We start from the raw sequence: 18,522 nt of genomic DNA, 5'->3' as shown, positions 1-18,522 counted from the left end.
CAGGGCCCGCAGCCTATTCAGAATCCAGTACCTCCAACCATTCCTTGATATCATGTGGGGTTAATCAAATTGAGTGAAGTCTGGCATTCTGTCTGTTGGGGACCTCTGGATGAAGCCGCGATGGATATTCTGGCACCTTAACCCTTAACTACTTGACATCCTACACACCTGACCTCACACCCAGCTGGCACCCTCCTTACCCAGCACCCTAACCTCACCTTATATATTTAGCATTTAACAGCAGTTGTCAATGATTCTGGATCTTTAATTTTCAGCATATGGCAGCTAACTACCATTGTGGCAAGGTATTTGCCTTCCTCTAACAGTTATGCACTGCAAGAAAACTGTCAGAGCGGAAGTACGGCTCTGCATTTCTGAAGGAGCCCAATCATAATATTCTGCCAGAAATGCAGAGCTCTCTCAAAAATCCACCCCCTCAATTTTAGGTATCCATGCCACTCCTGACATGACCACCTGCACTCTTCACTAAAGTAAGGTTGATCCCTTGATTGGTGGTAACGGTAGACTGAGGATATGCTGAATCATGGGTTTACAGATTGAGTTTGAATAAGGTTCTGCTGCCGATGATGACCCACAGCAACTTGGAGGGGCCAGTTTTCAGTTGCTAGATCTGGTTGAAATCTATCCCAATCAGTATGGTGAAGGGTATCTTCAATGTGAAGACAATCACTTTGTCACTCTTACTAGTGCTAAAGTGGCAGATGCATCTGGTGAAGAGGACATCAAGTACATTTTTCCCTCTGGATTCTCTATCACATCCAGTTTCCCAGTTAAGCTATAAATTTGACACTAAGCATGTAATTGAAGAGCATTAAACAATAATCTGAGGGTTAGAGTAGAAGAAGGTGAAAAGAGAAATTAAAAAATTCAGGTGATAAGGTCAGTCTTTGCCACTAACAAAGATAGTGGCATGTTATGCTGCTGTGCAAGATCAGTTTTACTCTCCCGTTATTTTTTGACCTCAAATGTAACAGATAATAAATTCAGGGGACATTTTGATAAAGTTTTCAGAGTGAATAGGTGCTCACACCGATTTGGACATGATTCAACCTGTGAGCAATCAAACTCATTTTCCTAATTCAGGCTCCGTTCAGTTTGGCTGCCCTCACTTCTGTTAATGCCTGCTGTTAAAGGTGGTGAATGCTGCTGTGGCTTCAACAGATGTTTCATTCCTGTCGGAATTTTGTAACAGACTTGGCCGTTAAATTGCAATTCTGTTTTCTGATCTACCAAAAATATTACATTTCCTCTGGGGAGAATACATTTTGTAACAATGATTTTGGTTTCATTTACAGAAGGAAAATCATCTTGGAGCTAAAACTCTTGTTCGATCTGTTTCTTGGCAGGATCTTTCTTTTTCAAAGAGTGAAGTGTTCCTTAAGTGTGTGCTTATGATTTCTGGTTTGGTTTGTTGCATACAGCGTTGAGTAATAAAAGAAAACATAACCTTACTGTCACAGTTGCAGACATGATAATAATACTTTGTTAGAAGCTGGCCTAACCTGATAAGATATGAGGCAATTGTGTTTCCTGAGTTTTTCCTTCAGCATACTGATGACATATTCCACTTTGTCTCCTCTGGTCTTCTGAAATATGACATGTATTGCCAGCAGTGAGGCTCAACAGTGTACAATTCAGAAATTTTCAGTGCAACAATCAATTATAACAGTATCGTACATAATGATTTTAGTAGTGGTAAACCACATAAAGGTAAGTGACATTGGAGGGTGTCCTATGAATCATAAAAACCAAAAGAACTGCGGATGCTGTAAATCAGGAACAAAAACAGAAGTTGCTGGAAAAAGCTCCACAGGTCTGGCAGCATCCGTGAAGAAAAGAAATCTTTTCGGGTCCAGTGACCCTTCCTCAGAACAGAATCTGAAGAAGACTCACCAGACCCGAAACGTTAACTCTGAATTTTTTCTTCACGGATGCTGCCAGACCTGCTGAGCTTTTCCAGCAACCTCTGTCCTACAAATCATGCCTTACAGACAATGTCCCAGAAACCACCATCACCATCCTTGGATATATCCTTTCCCATCAGCAGGATAGATCCAGCAGAGGTGGCAGCATAGTGCTATACAGTTAGGAAGAAGTTGCCCTGGGAATCCTCAGCATTGACCCCGAACCCTATGAAGTCTCATGGCTTCAGATTAAACATGGGGAAGGAAACCTTCTTCGGATTGCCATATACTGCCCTCCGTTGGATGATGACTCAGTATTCCACCATGGTGAACAACACTTGGAGGAAGCACTGAGGGTTGCAAGGGAGGAAAATGACCAGCACCAAGAGTGGCCCAGCAGCAGTACTGCTGATCAAGCTGGTCAGGTTCTAAATGATGTAACCACTAGATTTGGTCTGCAGCAGGTGATGAAGGAACCAACAAGAGGGAAAGACATACTTGACCTTATCATTACCAATCTGCCGGCTGCAGATGCATCAGTCCATGTTAGTATCATTAAGAGTGACCACCACATAGTCCGTGTAGAAATGAATTCCTGCCTTCACATTGAGAAGATCCTCTATCATGTTATGTGGCACGGTCATCATGCTAAATGGGGCAGACTTCAACAGATCTTGCGCCCCAAGACTGGGCGTCCATGAGGTGCTGGGGCCATCCATAGCAGTGGAATTGTACGACATCAGAATCTGCAACCTCGTGGCCTGACATATCCCCGATTCAACGGCGCCCATCAAGCCAGGGGATCAACCCTGGTTCAATGCAGGAGGAAATGCCTGCATTTAGGCACCAGGCATACCAGAAAAATGACGTATCAACCTGGTGAAGCCACCAAACAGCACTACTTGCATGCCAACAGCATAAGCAGTAAGTGATAGAGCTAAGAGATCCCACAACCAACAGATCAGATCAAAGCTCTGCAGTTGTGCCACGTCTAGTTGTGAATGGCGGTGGACAATTAAACAACTCACTGAAGTCATCAACATAGAGCTGTACAGCACGGAAACAAACCCTTCGGTCCAACTCATCCATGCCGACCAGATATCCTAAATAAATGTAGTCCCATTTGCCAGTATTTGGCCCATATTCCTCTAAACCTTTCCTATTCATATATCCATCCAGATGCCTTTCAAATGTGGTATTTGTACCAACCTCCACCACTTCCTCTGGCAACTCATTCCATAGATGTACTACCCTCTGTGAAAAAGTTGCCCTGTATGTCCTTTTAAATCTTTCCCCTCTCACCTTTTTATGTCCTGTAGTTTTGGACTCACCCACCCTGGGAAAAAGACCTTGTTTATTTTCCCTATCCATGCCTCTCATGATTTTCCAAACCTCTATAAGGTCACCCTTCAGCCTCCAATGCTCCAGGGAAAATAGCCCCAGCCTATTCAGCCTCTCCCTGTAGTTCAAACCCTCCAACCCTAGCAACATTTTAGTAAATCTTTTCTGAACCTTTTCAAGTTTCACAACATCCTTCCTATAGCAAGGAGACCAGAATTGCATGCAGTATTCCCACAGTAGCCTAACCAATGTCCTGTACAGCTGCAACACCACCTCTCAACTCCTATACTTAATGCACTGACCAATAAAGGCAAACATACCAAACGCCTTTTTCACTATCCTGTCTACCTGCGACTCTACTTTCAAGAAACAATGAACCTGGACTCCAAGGTCTCTTTGTTCAGCAACACTCCCCAGGAGCTTACCATTAAGTGTATAAGTCCTGGCCTGATTTGCCTTTCCAAAATGCAGCACCTGACATTTATCTAAATTAAATTCCATCTGCCACTCCTTGGCCCATTGGCCCATCTGATCAAGATCCCATTGTACTCTGAGGTAACCTTCTTCACTGTCCACTACACCTCCAATTTTAGTGTCATCTGCAAAGTTACTGACGATTCCTCCTATGTTCAAATCCAGATCATGTATGTAGATGTCGAAAAGCAGTGGACCCACCGCCAATCCTTGTGGCACACCACTGGTCACAGACCTCCAGTCTGAAAAGCAACCCTCCACCACCACCCTCTGTCTTCTACCTTCGAGCCTGTCCTGTATCAAAAAGGCTAATTCTTCCTATATTCCATGTGATCTAACCTTGCTAACCAGTCTGCCATGAGGAACCTTGTCAAACGCCTTATTGAAGTCCAAAAAGATCACATCCAACAACTTAGCCACCACCAATGTCAGGATCACTGGTCTGTAGTTCCCTGGCTTTTCCTTACCATCTTTCTTAAATATTGGCACCACATTAGCCAACCTCCAGTCTTCCGACACCTCACCTGTGGCTATCGATGATACAAATATCACAGTAAGGGGCCCAGCAATCACTTCCCTGGCTTCCCACAGAGTTCTAGGGTACACCTGATCACATCCTGGTGATTTATCCACCTTTATGTGTTTTAAGCCGTCCAGCACCACCGCCTCTGTAATATGGACATTTTTCAAGATGTCGCTATTTATTTCCCCACATTCTCTATCTTCTATATCCTTCTCCACAGTATACACTGATGCAAAATACTCATTCAGTATCTCCCCCATCTCGTACAATTCCACATATAGGCGACCTTGCTGATCTTTAAAGGGCCCTGTTCTCTCCCTAGTTACCCTTTTGTCCTTAATGTATTTGTAGAATCCCTTTGGATTCTCCCTAACTCTATTTGCCAAAGTTATCTCATGTCCCCATTTTGACCTCCTGATTTTCCTCTTAAATATATTCCTTAAGAGGGAAATCAGGAGGAGGAGGTTCCACAAATGTCCCCACCCTCACTGATGAAAGAGCCCAACACATCCAGGCAAAAGGTTAAGCTGAAGCATTCTCAGCAATCTTCTGATAGAAGTGCTGAGTGGATGATCTGTCTTGGCCTCCTCCACTGGTTCCCAGCATCACAGATACCAATCTTCAACTAATTTGATTCATCCTACATGATATCAAGAAACAGTTGGAGGCACTGGATACTGCAAAGACTACGGGCTGTATCAACATTCAGGCAACAGTACTGAAGACTTGTGCTCCAGAATTTGACACTCCCCTTGCCCTAAGCTGTTCCAGTACTATTACAACACTGGCATCTACCTGACAATGTGGAAAATTGCCCAGGTATGTCCTGTACATACAAAGCAGAACCAAACCAATCCAGCTAATTACCACCCCATCAGTCTACTCTCAATATCAGTAAATTGATGGAACATTTCATCAACAGTGCTATCAAGCAGTACCTGCTCGGCAGTTCCCTTCTGTGATGCCCAGTTTGGGTTCTGCCCAAGCCACTCAGCTCCTGACCTTATTAAAGCCTTGGTTCAAACACGGTCAAAAGAAGTGAGTTCTAGAAATGAGGTGAGAGTGACAGCCCTTGATATCAAGGCTGCATTCAATTGAGTGTTGGGGAGCCCTGGCAAAACTGGAATCAGTGGGTATCAGGGGGCAAACTCTCGGCTGGTTGGAGTCATACCTGACACGTTGGAAGGTGGTTGTGGTCGTTGGAGGTCAGTCATCTCGGCTCCAGGACATCTCTGCAGAAGTTCCTCAAGGGAGTGTCCTAGGCCCAAAAATCCTCTTACTCTTCATCAACAACCTTCCCTGCATCATGAGGGGATTTTCACTGATGATTGCACAGTGTTCAGCACCATTCACGATTCCTCAGAAACTGAAGCAGTACATGTTCAAATGCAACAAGATATGGACAGTATCCAGGCTTAGGCTGACAAGTGACAAGTAACAAGGAAAATTCACGCCACACAAATGCCAGCCGATGACTGTGTTCAATAAGAGACAATCTAACCACCACCCCTTGACAATGTTACCATTACTGAATCCCGTAATGTCAATATCCTGGGCATTACCATTGACCAGAAACTCAACTGAAATCGGCACATAAAAACAGTGACTACAAGAGCAGGTCCAAGGCCAGGAATACTGCAGTGAGTCTCCAAAGCCTGTCCACCATCTACAAAGTAAGTTTCGAAGTGGGATAGAATATTTCATACTTGCCTGGATGAGCGCAGCTCCAAAAACACTCAACAAGCTTGACACCATTTAGGACAAAGCAGCCTGCTTGATTGGCACCACATCCACAAGCATCCACTCCCTCCACCACCGATGCTCAGTAGCAGCAGCGTGTAGTACCCCCAAGTTACGCTGCAGAAATTCACCAAAGATTGTTAGGCAGTACTTTCCAAAACCACAACCCACTTCCATCAGATACATGGGAACACCACCATCTGCAAGTTTCCCTCCAAGTCACTCACCATCCTGACTGGGAATTATATTGCCATTCCTTTGCTGTTGCTGGGTCAAAATCCTGGAATTCCTTCCTCAGGGCATTGTGGGCACTATAGCACATGGACTGCAGCGGTTCAAGAAAGCAGCTCACCACTCCCACCATCTCAAGGGCAATAAAGGCTGGTCAGCCAGCAACTCCCATGTCTCATGAATGAATAAACAAAACCTTACAAGGTCCATACACAAGAATTGCTTCAAAATGTGTAAATAGGGAAATAAAATAATGCTGTTCAGGATAGTCCTGGTGTTTGCATAAGAATGGATTCGTCAAGAGCATTAAGGATGTTATTGGTATCTGGTAATGTGGTGCATAAGCAAACTAATTTAGTATTACAAAAGACTGTTAGAGCAGACAGGTTGCATTATACTGAATTGGAATGAAGAATAAAGAATATTGAGGCAGCTATAAGGGATCATTAAAATTAGAAAAGTTTATCAGCGGATAAGATGAAAAGCAGGTTCAAATGAGATGGATAACGGAGGAGAAAATATCCATCATGTGGGCAAGTATCAGAAATAAGCAGATACTGAGAGACCTGCAGGGAAGTAAATTTGTATTAAATGTTTACTCATGATTTCTGGAAACATTACGAATAAGATACTCGAATTGGATACAGTTGTGATGTTAGAGAACCATGATGTTCTCAGAAACATGAGTAAGTAATGCTAAAAGTAGCGACTACAACATTCAGGCATGCAAAGTGTTCAGAAATATAAAACAAAAACAAGGTGGTATAGCCTTTATATCAGAGACGTACAGAAAGAAAGGAATGTTAATTCCGCAGTCATCATCAGATGAGCAACCTGCTCTGCTGAGTGATAGAAAGTGTTTGTGTGAACAGTCATGCTGGCTACATTGTCTTTATCTTATTAAGAAAGATGCCTACAGCCCTTTCGTATAGCTAATTACCTTCTTAATACCATTTAATGGGACATTTGGATTGACCAAATATAAATATGATTATCTTTATGATTTAGTGCATCAAGAAAGTAGAAGGAGTTGTATTCATCCTGATTTGAAGTTGCAAAAAATAAAAAATAATGCAAAAGAATTAGGCCATGCACTTTCCCTGGGGGAAAAGGAACAGCACTTGGGAGGGACCATAACCTCTCGTAAAATTTAATATTGGCTCCAATTTTAATGATGCTATCAAAAGCTGATATGCTCTCTTGAATTTGAATGAACCCTGTTGGCTCTGCCTGGGTGTCCTTGTCACCGGCTGAGTTGAGCAGATTAGAATCCCAGCCCATTAACTCCTGGTAGCCCCAGTGCAGGAAGTACTCTGGGCAATTCCAAGAGCCCACCTGCCAGGTTTTGCAGGTTGTGTAGCTTTAAACCTGCTTTCTAAGATTTGATCTGTTCCAACACTGTCTGAAAAGGATAATACTATAGCTTAAGTGTTATGAATTTTTCCTTTCAGAGTTTTCTGTCATCCTATCTTGATGATGCCAACTCTGTCTTGTGGTCTGGTTCCTGGGAGCAGATTTTTAGTCCAAAGGTTACTCGCCAAGTGTGTCTAGCCTGAGAGCTTTGGCAGCCGGTTCCATCATGGTGGCCATTGCAATTTGCATGCATTTGGACATCCACCAGCACTGATTTGTTAGTCAGAGGTGAGAACTGGCTACTTTTTGCTTTCTCCTTATCCTAAAAAGCTCCAGTGCACTGAGGTCAATTATATTGCCTTTACTGCCCCCTGCCTGAAATCAACTAACCTAGCACAAATGAGCAATCAAACATCAGTTTTACATGCTTTCTGTAACTTCGGTAGCTAGTTGGTGCATATAAACTCTAAACCATTGAAAAGCCTGTCTCTTTAAATTTCAGTAAAAGAAACTGTAGTGGAAATAAGGCTTTAGAAAACAGTTCTGGCAGCAACTTTCCAGAATTTTTTTAATACTCATGAGATCTGTGACTTTCTTAGCAAGATCTCTTGAAGTTTGAGGTAATTTATGTAATTGCAACAACTAGGCAAAATGCCTGAAGAGAAATCTAAACATAAACAAGGAAATAAATACTTGTGCAGTATTGATGGATAGGAGTGTACCATGAATGAGGAGTAAAGTTAAAGTCAACTTAGTCATACCTGCTCTCCCATTAGAGAGATGACTGGTGGTGGTTTAACCTGAGGTTTCAATGCCTCAGACAAGGGGAGAGGTTGAGGAGGAGAGTTCTTCATGGTAACCTCAACTGGTGTGGGAACCGAACCCTATGCTGTTGGCATCAGTCAACATCACAAACCAGCTGCCCAGCCAACTGAGCTAAACCCACACCCTGAATGAGGAGATAACAAGGTGTAGAGCTGGATGAACACAGCAGGCTGGGCAGCAGTGGAGTACGAAAGCTGACGTTTCGGGTCTGGACCCTTCTTCTCCATTTCTGAAGAAGGGTCTAGACCCGAAATTTCAGCTCTCCTACTCCTCTGATGCTGCCTGGCCTGCTGTGTTCATCCAGCTCTACACCTTGTTATCTCAGATTCTCCAGCATCGGCGGTTCCTACTATCTCTCTGAATGAGGAGTTGAGGTTCTAGAATGTAGTAGCCCTGCCTTTATCTCTGGGCAAGCAAGTGAACTTGGGGAAGGGAGAGGGAGTGTCAGGCTTACCCTGCTTGTTGCCAACATATTTCTGGTCTGGTCCATATAAACACTATGGAGCTGGTGAATTGAGAATTGATTGTTCCCATGGTAACAATCTCCAATATTCTCCTAAATGATGCATTGGGACGGCAGGTTTTGAGCTCCTCCTGGGCCAAGGGAGATGTTTAAATATCAATGAGAATGTGTCAGTCATCTGCATGGATCCTGCACACGCGATGTTGCCCTGATTTTAACCCTTAGCAGATCTTATTCTCACTGGACAGTACAGTGAAAATCAAGGCCAAGTATGTTTGTGTTGAGAAAAAGCCCATTGCCTACTGTTTTTTGCAATGCTTACTGTTTTTGACAAAAGAATTTACTTTGCATTAGTTCATCTGGCAATGAGTGCCCATGTTTGCTGAGATAAAAAGTAGTCGTGAATTAACCAAGCAATATGTTTTGCAGCTATTTGTGCAGTATGCGTAAATATCAAAGGAAATTTGTGAACTTGGCAACAGTAATATAATAAAGATAGGCCAAGATAAAGAATAGGAACTTAGAAGCCATTTAATAGAACTGCATTGAATAAACCATGAAAACATTAAGCCTGTCATATTTATTGATGTGGTGCAGCAATGCTGTGGTAGACCTTAGAGGTTTGACAGGGGATGTTTCAGAGGAAATATTTTGCAGACTTGCTTCCTGTAACCTTAAAGTGACCATTATGTCTGGTGCATTGAATAAATGATGTTTTACATTGAATTAAAAGGAAAACTGCCTGCTTCTAAGAAAGAAAATAGATGGTGTTATGCAATTATCAGCTGCCACAAGGTTTTATTAATGTTGTTGGCTATATGAACACTTCACATTTCTAAATATGAAAGAAAGCAAAAATCCCAATTCTAGACTTTGAAACATAGTTCATTTTTCTGTATGTTTATAAATATTAGATGTTATTTTCAAAATACGAATATATCGGCTTCACAGTGGATGAGATGTTCACCATGAATACCTGATTGTGTAAGCAGGAGAGTTGAACTGAAGGTCCACTCTCAGTTGCACAGAACTATAAATGGCTCATGGGCTTCTTCTCAGCCCCATGGCTTCCAGAGCCCTACACCTAGTCACACCTTCAGCTTCCCAGGACTTCTCTAATTCCTAGCTCAGAGCCTGTTATCGCACCACCTTTTCAGGATGAAGCTGCTTCTCCCTGCAGCCAAGCCCAACTCACAATCCTGTCATGTGGCTTACCCTTTATGGCCATTCTGGGTCCAGTGGTTTGTTTTTTATGCCAGACCCGGTCTTTTCTAATGCACACTCCACAACTCTGCAGGTGCACTATTGATGATCAGGTAGGCCAGCCCCTTTAAATGTTTAAAGAAAAAAGGCTGAATACTCTGTCAATCATACTGCCAATATACAGAGATGCCTGAGACCTACCTGGAAATGGCATGTTCGCCAGATCCAAGTAGTAGCTAAGTTTGGGCTTTGTAATAATCTGAAAGCTCTCGGAGACGTGGATTCTTGCATCTCTCTTCTTAGTGGCTCACCCTGCTGGTGCAGTTCTGCATGATACTCCTGATACTTCTTATTCTTCTATTCCAGTCACAGTGCATCTCCCTGCAGTCACCAATGGTGAAAGTGTGTTTATGGAAGCCCTTAGTAGCCAGTAAGGTTGGCAACCCTAGCTGAGGCCAACACTAGATATGTGACTGTGTATATTATAATCCAGTCACATCTCTGAATGTTATTGAATCTGAGAGTGAGTGAGTGGGAAACCCCAAAGAGTGGAAGCTTTTTACATGAAGGAAACTTGAGGAAGAAACTTTATTCCATCAGTACCAAGTCGTAACTCAGTGAAATGACATCCATTAACTAATAATACCTGTGACATTTGAATTCCCACCATTACCAATAATAATACAATAACTCACTAATTTATATGGAATAGGTAGTCATAGGTGTAACACTCCTACACAATGCTAAGAAAAGTAGATGTTCCTAAAATTATCTGTAATATAATACACAAAACAAATCACTGGCAAGGTATATAGTAAGACTAATTAAACCAGAACTCCTACTAACATTTATAAACACCTGAGGTAAACAGACCAATTTCATTTGAATTACAGCCTTGTAAGTCACTCAGCTTTCTATTATTCTCTATTCAGTGTACCATACTGAGCACATAAGTGGTTATAATTTAGATTTTATCAAATACCAAGTGTTTTTTAACACATGACAAAGGTAATTGCTAAATAATTATAGATATTGCATTAGCTATTTCATTGATGATTTTCAAAAAGACCAGGCTCTGAGTGAGTGCTACAACACCCCTGTATTGTGTTAGTTTACATAGTTGGAATAGATCCTAAAAACGAGAAGCTTAAATGTCAAGAGGTTGTTTTGGTGAACCACAATTATTTCAACTACTTTTGTTACTGGAGAGCAACAACGTTATTGGCAGTTTCTAAGCTAGAACTTTAAAGGGAGAATATGCATCTGGCTGATTTGTATCTCATTGTGGTGCATAGTGGTAATAGGAGGTTTTGGATTTCCAGATGAAGGAAAAAAATTATGGTGTTAAATTGACATGGCTTCTGATTAAATGACCACAGTTCTATGAATATTTATAAGGATAATTAAAGATTTAGAAAGTAATATCAAATAAATTAGTAAGCAGAAGAAAGCCAAGCAGTTGCTTCTGAAGTGTTTCAGAAGCAGGAAGGCAAGATCTGAAAAATGTGCCATAACATTCTAACCAAATTGAATTCATTATTTAGAAATTTGAATGCATTTTATACTTAATTGAAATAAAATAAATTGTAATTGTGGTTTAACTCTTCAAGCATACTGCTTTTGTGATGCTAACCTTATAGAGTTCCTGTATATTCAGCAGGGTAAGATTTAAAGTAATCTGTCCCCAGTCTTTCTCCCCCATGACAGTCAGTGTTCTTTCCCTAACCTGTTTACTGTTTATTAAAGTCAGGATATTTTCCTCCGAGCCTTTAGGTGAGTATAATTACCAAATGGAATGGAATGTGCAAGGAGAACAATGAATGAAGGGATTTCTATTTGTCCATCGTCACAAATATTGCCACTCATGGTTCTTTTTGTTGTAAAATCACACAGTGAGTTGCTAAGATCTGGAATGAATGATCTGGAAGGGTAGTAGAAGAAAATGGATTACTAACTTTTAAAAAAGAACTTCATACAAATTTGCAGGAGAAACATTCATCAGGTTTTTGGGATTGAGCAAAAGAGTGCAACTAACTGGAAAGCATTTTCAAAGACATGGCAAAGGCAGAGTGGGCCAAATGGCCTCCTTTGTTGTATTATTCTGTGGTTCTTATAGATCTAAAATCCTGATTAGAAGTAGCATTTACTGAACTTTACAGCGTTGTCCTTCTGTCAAATAAACTGCTGCACTACATGATGTCATCAATTGAACAATGACTGTCTTATCATTTTTGGAAAGCACTAAATTGTATCTCTGTTTAAAACAAAGCAGTATTCTCAAATCTAGGGAGGATGGAAACGATAAGAGCAGTTATATGTTGTGTAAAAATGAGAATTTCAATATGCAGCAATGAGTATTATTATTAAAAATTGCTATAATATCACAATGAAACGCAATACGGCTGAAAGTATATGTTTCAACTTGCTAAGTAAAAAAGTACAAACTGGCAATCTTCCATATCGTGAGACAGTGGTTTGCACCTTGGTATTCAACACTTTGATAAACATTGCGTGATTTGGCTCAGGAACCACGCTCTGGCATGGTATTGCTGCAAATGAAGACAGAGAGCTGAAAGAAGCTTTCTCTGTAACCGCTTCTCTTGTATCTGAACTTTCTGTTTCACCTCTTCTGATGCCCTAAACAGTCAGCCTTCAGAGATCCCAGCTGTTGGTCACTGACTCTCAGGTGTCTGTCAATGTCCATCATTTTCACACCTCTCTTGTAAGAGTCCTTGTCGTGAAGAAAGGGACATTGAGCTGCTTGTCGTCTGTGGCCAGTTTACTGTATGCAAGATCTGTGAGTATAAGATTAATGTGGCTGAACTATTGGAGACATCATAGATTAATAATGGCTGTATGCTGATAGAACTAGCATTCTCCAGGACTTGAGTTGGTGGTCTGGTCCTGCCAAAAGAATCCAAAAATGCATCTGAGGCAGCAAAGGTGAAAACTCTTCAAACTGTTCGCCTGTCTAACATATGTTATCCAGAATTGAGTACTATAGAAGAATGACTGAGGAAACAGACTTGGTGGATGCATAGTTTAACTGAACTGTTTCAATCAAAATTGAACATGCATTGTAAATAATTTTTGGGAGTAACAGTCAATTTCAATATTCTCATGCAATTTCTAACACTTTGAGGATTTTCATTTACCCTTAATTCCTCTGGGGGTCCCCAGCATCAGAAATGCCAGTCTTCAGCCAATTTGATTCGCTCCACGTGATATCAAAAAATGGCTGAAGGCACTGGAAACTGCAAAGGCTGTGCACCCTGACAATATTCAACAATAGTACTGAAGACATGCTCCAGAATGTGCTGTGCCCAAAACCAAGTTTTTCAGTGTAGCTACAACATTGGCAACTACTTACCAATGTGGAAGATTGCCCAGGTATGTCCTGTACACCACTTGCAGGTTCTCCTCCAAGCCACTCACCATCTCGACTTGGAAATATATTGGTGTTTCTTCAGTGTTCCTCGGTCAAAATTCTGGAAACCCTTCCTAATGGCATTGTGTTGGTATCTATTGTAAATGGATTGCAGTGGTTCAAAAATGCAGCTCACCATCACCTTCTGGCCCAGCCAGAAATGCTCAGATCCTTTCAGTAATCTTACACTCTGGCATAGTGACAAAAAACATAATACACCGTTGTCTATGCTGGAAAGTAAACAGATCACTTCTCAAATCAACTGCAAAGGCCTTCATTTGCCTCGTTGGGAACTGATACATTCTTGGCTGCAAAGACTTAACAAATCCCAGCTTCAATTCTCGGTTTTGCGCTGAGTAAACTGATATTCTTTTAATGATTCATGGTATATGGGAATCACTGGCAAAGCCTGCTTTAATTGCCCAAATCTAATTGTTGTTAAGAAGGTCATGCTGAGGTGCCCACTTTGAAGCATTACAGGCACATGGTGATGGTACAACCACAGTGTCACCAGAGAGCGAGCTTCAGAATTTTGGTTCCAATGACACTGAAAAGACAATGATCTGAATCTCTGACAGGGATGTAGTTGGCTTCGGTACCCTTAGGCTGCTCAGTTAGTAAAAGATCGGCCAGGGTTCTTTCCTGTTTGCTATTCACTGATTAATGTTGGAAAGTATGTACATGTTTAGATCTCAGACAGGGGGATAGAATCAGGTATAGCTATCATGGTTGAACTGCATGTTCTCACTTGTTGTTTATGCAAGTTGACAATGGTCACTTCAGCAAGATGCCAAAGGAATCTAACTCAGCAAATTGAAGCTTTTCACTGAATTTTACTGTATTAGTAATTTTAAAATACACATAACAATAAATCATTCATTCATTCAATGATGTGGAGATACTGCCTGACAAAGGAGCTGCGCTGTGAAAGCTTGTGATTTTAAATAAACCTGTTGGACTGTAACCTGGTGTCATGTGACTTCTGACTTCATTCATTCAAGTGTGAAAGTGAGAAAAGTTTAACTGATGGCCACCAATTTTGCCCCAGAAAAATAGGCAAAGTTGAAAACCAGAGAGGAGAAACATCTCAGCAGCCCCTTTGATCTCCAAGGCCCACCCATTACAATGCTCAGAAGAACCAACTAATAGGCGAGATGCTATACCATCTGAAACCAACACAAGGCTGCTTAAATATGCAACAAAAACAGAAATTGCTGGAAAATCTCAGCATCTGTGAAGAGAAATCAGAGTTAATGTATTATATAGAATCCATACAGTGTGGAAACAAGCCCTTCAGCCCAACAAGTCCACACCAACCCTCAGAGCATCCCACCCAGAACCATCCCCCTATTCTAGGCATCCCTGAACGCTACGGGCAATTTAGTATGGCCAATCCACCTAGCCTGCACATCTTTGGACTGTGGGAGGAAACCAGAGCACCCAGAGGAAACCCACACAGACATGGAGAAAATGTGCAAACTCCACACAGACAGTTGCCCAAGGCTAGAATCAAACCCAGGACCCTGGCTCTGTGAGGCAGCAGTGCTAACCACTGAGCCACCGTGCCATGTCAGGTACAACCCTTCCTCAGAACTGGTGGTAGCTAGGAAAATGCTGGTTTATATGCAGAAGATAGGGTGGCGGAAGGGGGTAAGGAGTAAATGATAGGTGGGGATAGAGCCCAGAGAGGGAGAAGAGCAGTTAGACAGACAAAGGAATGGATAACAAGCTGCCTTGGAGGCTGAATAGCTACTAATGGGGACTATTAGTGGCTAACAATGCATTGTGTGTAATAGCAGACTATGTGATAACATGACCTGGTGTTTGGGGGTTGGGGCTAGACCATGGGAGAGTTCAAGCCCTAAAGTTGTTGAACTCGATATTGAGTCCAGAGATTTGCAGGGTCCCCAAGCAGAAAATGAAGTGTTGTTTTTCCGGCTTGCGCTGAGCTTTGCTGGAGCATTACAGGAAGTCTGAGACAGTGTTACTGGCTAGGGAACAGGGTACATCCCTCAAAAGATGAGATATGATCATTGGGAAGCAAAGGGTAAGACATAGACAAAAGGTAAACGTGGAATCTACCCAATATGATGCATATACATGTAGAGCAAAATTTCATGCTTTTATCAACCAGTCACCTCACATAACATTCACTTTGATTATTGATACTTGACTACTAAGTTATCACAGCAGATCCTGTTTCAGGAATGCAGTGCTTATGATCCAGCCCTTAATAACCTTTAATTATCCAACAGGTTGGCCATCTTTCTATGATGTGTTGGATTCTAAAACAATAACGCAGGTTGATGACTTCTCCCATGGTATGCACAGGATTGAGATCAGTTGCAGTCATGTAAGTTTATTACTTACTTCATTCATGTACCATGTTTCTACAGTTTCCAAGTGTTGTTATTGTGGGATAATTCTGCTCGTGTACCATGTTCCCACAGTTTCTGAGTATTGTTCAACTGGGACAGTTCAGCTTTTGTACCAGTTTCAGTTTAATTGATTCCAGGTTTGCTTGGGAGCCCACTCCTTTACTCTGCAATTTACAGATCACATTTTATAGGAAGTAGGATTATTCCAGTGTAGAAGCTTGGAATAGTATAAACGCCCCTGATTACACAAAGTTTATAGAGTAGTGAAGCTATGCAGCACCAGAAGATCCCAGTTTAGGATGCTCGTTGATGGCAATCGAGCACAGTCATAGAAGAATCAGAATTGATCCTAGTGCCCCTAGTATAGAGAGGGGACAGTAAATCTCACTCTATCCACCTATCCAGTGATCCCCACTCAGAATACATACAAGAACAGATTTGTTCAGATGTGTTGCTGTCGTAGTCATCAAAGCTCTTTATCTCAAATTCTGCAGCTACCACTTGGACAGAATTGTGGAATGTGAGCCAGCAAGGAATCAGTGTTCTAAGGACAGAGGGGAGAAAATAATTGAGAAATTCATTTTAAAACTGAGAAAATATGTGCTCCAACTCTAGTACAATTTTTAAAAAAATATATCCACTAATAAATTCCATCAAAATTGAGAAGTAATTTATTCATCATGTACAATTAATGTAAATGGATCTAATAAACGGACTTGACTGAAATTGTCTGGGGATTGCAACTCTAGATTTCAACTTGTGTAAATATTGGCAATTAAGTTCCTGAATCTTAAAAGTGGAAAAGGATATTGGGGCATTGTGAGATCCATGTCTCCAGGGTAGCAGGAGGAGAATTGACCCTAGCAATCAGCTGATGGTCCAGCAAACTGACAGGACAAGAGGAAGGTTTCCTCCCTTTTAACAACTCAGAATCCTTGTCACAAGCACACAGTCTGATTTCAATGTGTAATATGCATGTGATGGTCTGACAGGCCTCCATGTGTGTACAAAAGCAAAGGTTAAACCGGAAAACTTTAGTGTGATTTTTACTGGTTCCTGTACTGACAGACAGAAATATGCTGTTGTTTCAACTTATTTTGTTCTGAAGTTTGCTCAATGGTTAGTACATGTCCACAGGTGTAAAATATTTTTTTCTCTTGAAGTCATTTAAAATGATCAAGTTGTGTATTGTTGAGTTAATGAAGCAACATGTATATTTTAGAACTTGCAATCCCTTATTAAATTGCTAGAATACTGTTTAAGCAGGGTCAGAAATAGCTGCTGTTAAAGGTTAAAAGGTTAGATCAGAGGGACTACTTAGATGTTATCTCTAGTTTACTACCTTGTGGTGAGTAACACAGAGAATAATGGTAATCTAACATATCCTTTTTGTTACAAGAAAGCAATTACTTTTGCTATTTTATTTCAGTGTGGTGCACATCTGGGACATGTCTTTGATGATGGGCCCCGTCCAACTGGTAAACGGTATTGTATAAACTCTGCCTCATTATCCTTTATACCCACGGGCCAGAGCTCAACTGATGAAGGCACCGATCCTGCCACATCTGGCAAGACTGAACTCTAGGCTACAGAAGGCTGATGGATGGAGTTATTACTTCCCAAGCCCAAGCTCCAGGGACAAATATCTTCCTGCATTTAAAATAATAAAGTAACAAGTTATTTAAATACACACGAGTAAAGATCTTCTGTACAAAAGCACTGAACTTGTTTAAAATGAATATGACTATCCTTGTAAACTTTCTTCTCGCAGGATGTAGATTGTAACGGAGTAAGTCAATGTGATTGGGTTTTTAAAATGTGGGAGTTCTCCCATGTAGCATAGGAAATCCATTGTACTGTTCCAGAGCAGCATAGCATGGCACAGGGCAAGCAGGAAAAGCGAGGTATTAGCAGTTTCCTCATCATGTAATTTGGAGACTGCCAGGAATGCTTGACAATGAAATGCAGTGGCAAGAGAAAGAAAAGTTCAAGCTTGGGTCACGCTGTCCTACACTGACAAAATCAGGAAAGCTACGGGATGTTATAAGTCTGTGTTGAACATCAGAATTAAAATTATTTTTGTGAAGTGACATATATTTTCCCTTATCTTTTACTCAGAACTTGTTTTCAATACTATTGCCTTAATAAAAAAATAGTAATATGGGTCTGATGTGTGTGGCTCTGTGTTGTGCATCTCACTGGCTGTCCATAGGTCAATTAATTTACAGCTGGAATATGTCAAGACCACCTCAGTATATCTGGTTCCATTGTTGATGGTCTGCATTTTGAAAAAAATATTTTCAGCACTTTATCTCAAGGAGTCTCCTGAAGCAGGGGTCAGAGCGATGGAAATGGAGCATGCTCAGATACTCTACATACTTCATTCATTGCAAAATATTTCAGGGGACTGAATTCAGTCGAGAGAAGGCAGACATTCAAAGAAGGATTCAAACGTCACCTGTACAGAGTCTCCACCTTTGCGCATGCTTGTGTGAGGATGAAATCATTTATGTGTGCATTTGGGAGGGTAGCGTATTCATGTTGGAATTTAAGGGAGTTGTGAGAATTTTCATGAAGAACTCATCTTTAAGTAGTTTAATGATTCTCTCCCAAATGTCTAGATGCTACCAGTGATCAGT

General features: G+C 41.3%; 1 protein-coding gene across 2 annotated transcripts in view; it reads left to right on the top strand.

Annotated features, from left to right (window-relative positions):
• Positions 1-18,050, top strand: part of msrb3 (methionine sulfoxide reductase B3) — a 113,098-nt gene extending 95,048 nt beyond the window's left edge. For both annotated transcript variants that reach the window (XM_048608009.1, XM_048608010.1), the window contains 2 exons: positions 15,761-15,858; positions 17,313-18,050. In XM_048608009.1, the coding sequence (XP_048463966.1) occupies positions 15,761-15,858; positions 17,313-17,468 (254 nt within the window). In that variant the 3' untranslated portion in view covers positions 17,469-18,050. The remainder of the gene's footprint in view (positions 1-15,760; positions 15,859-17,312) is intronic.
• The last annotated feature ends 472 nt before the right edge of the window (positions 18,051-18,522 follow it).

The sequence above is a fragment of the Rhincodon typus genome, chromosome 18 (genome assembly GCF_021869965.1).
Source record: "Rhincodon typus isolate 14 chromosome 18, sRhiTyp1.1, whole genome shotgun sequence".
Classification (NCBI taxonomy): Eukaryota; Metazoa; Chordata; class Chondrichthyes; order Orectolobiformes; family Rhincodontidae; genus Rhincodon; species Rhincodon typus.
The sequence above is the reverse complement of the archived record's forward strand: the minus strand, read 5'-3'. Positions and strand labels throughout refer to the sequence as shown.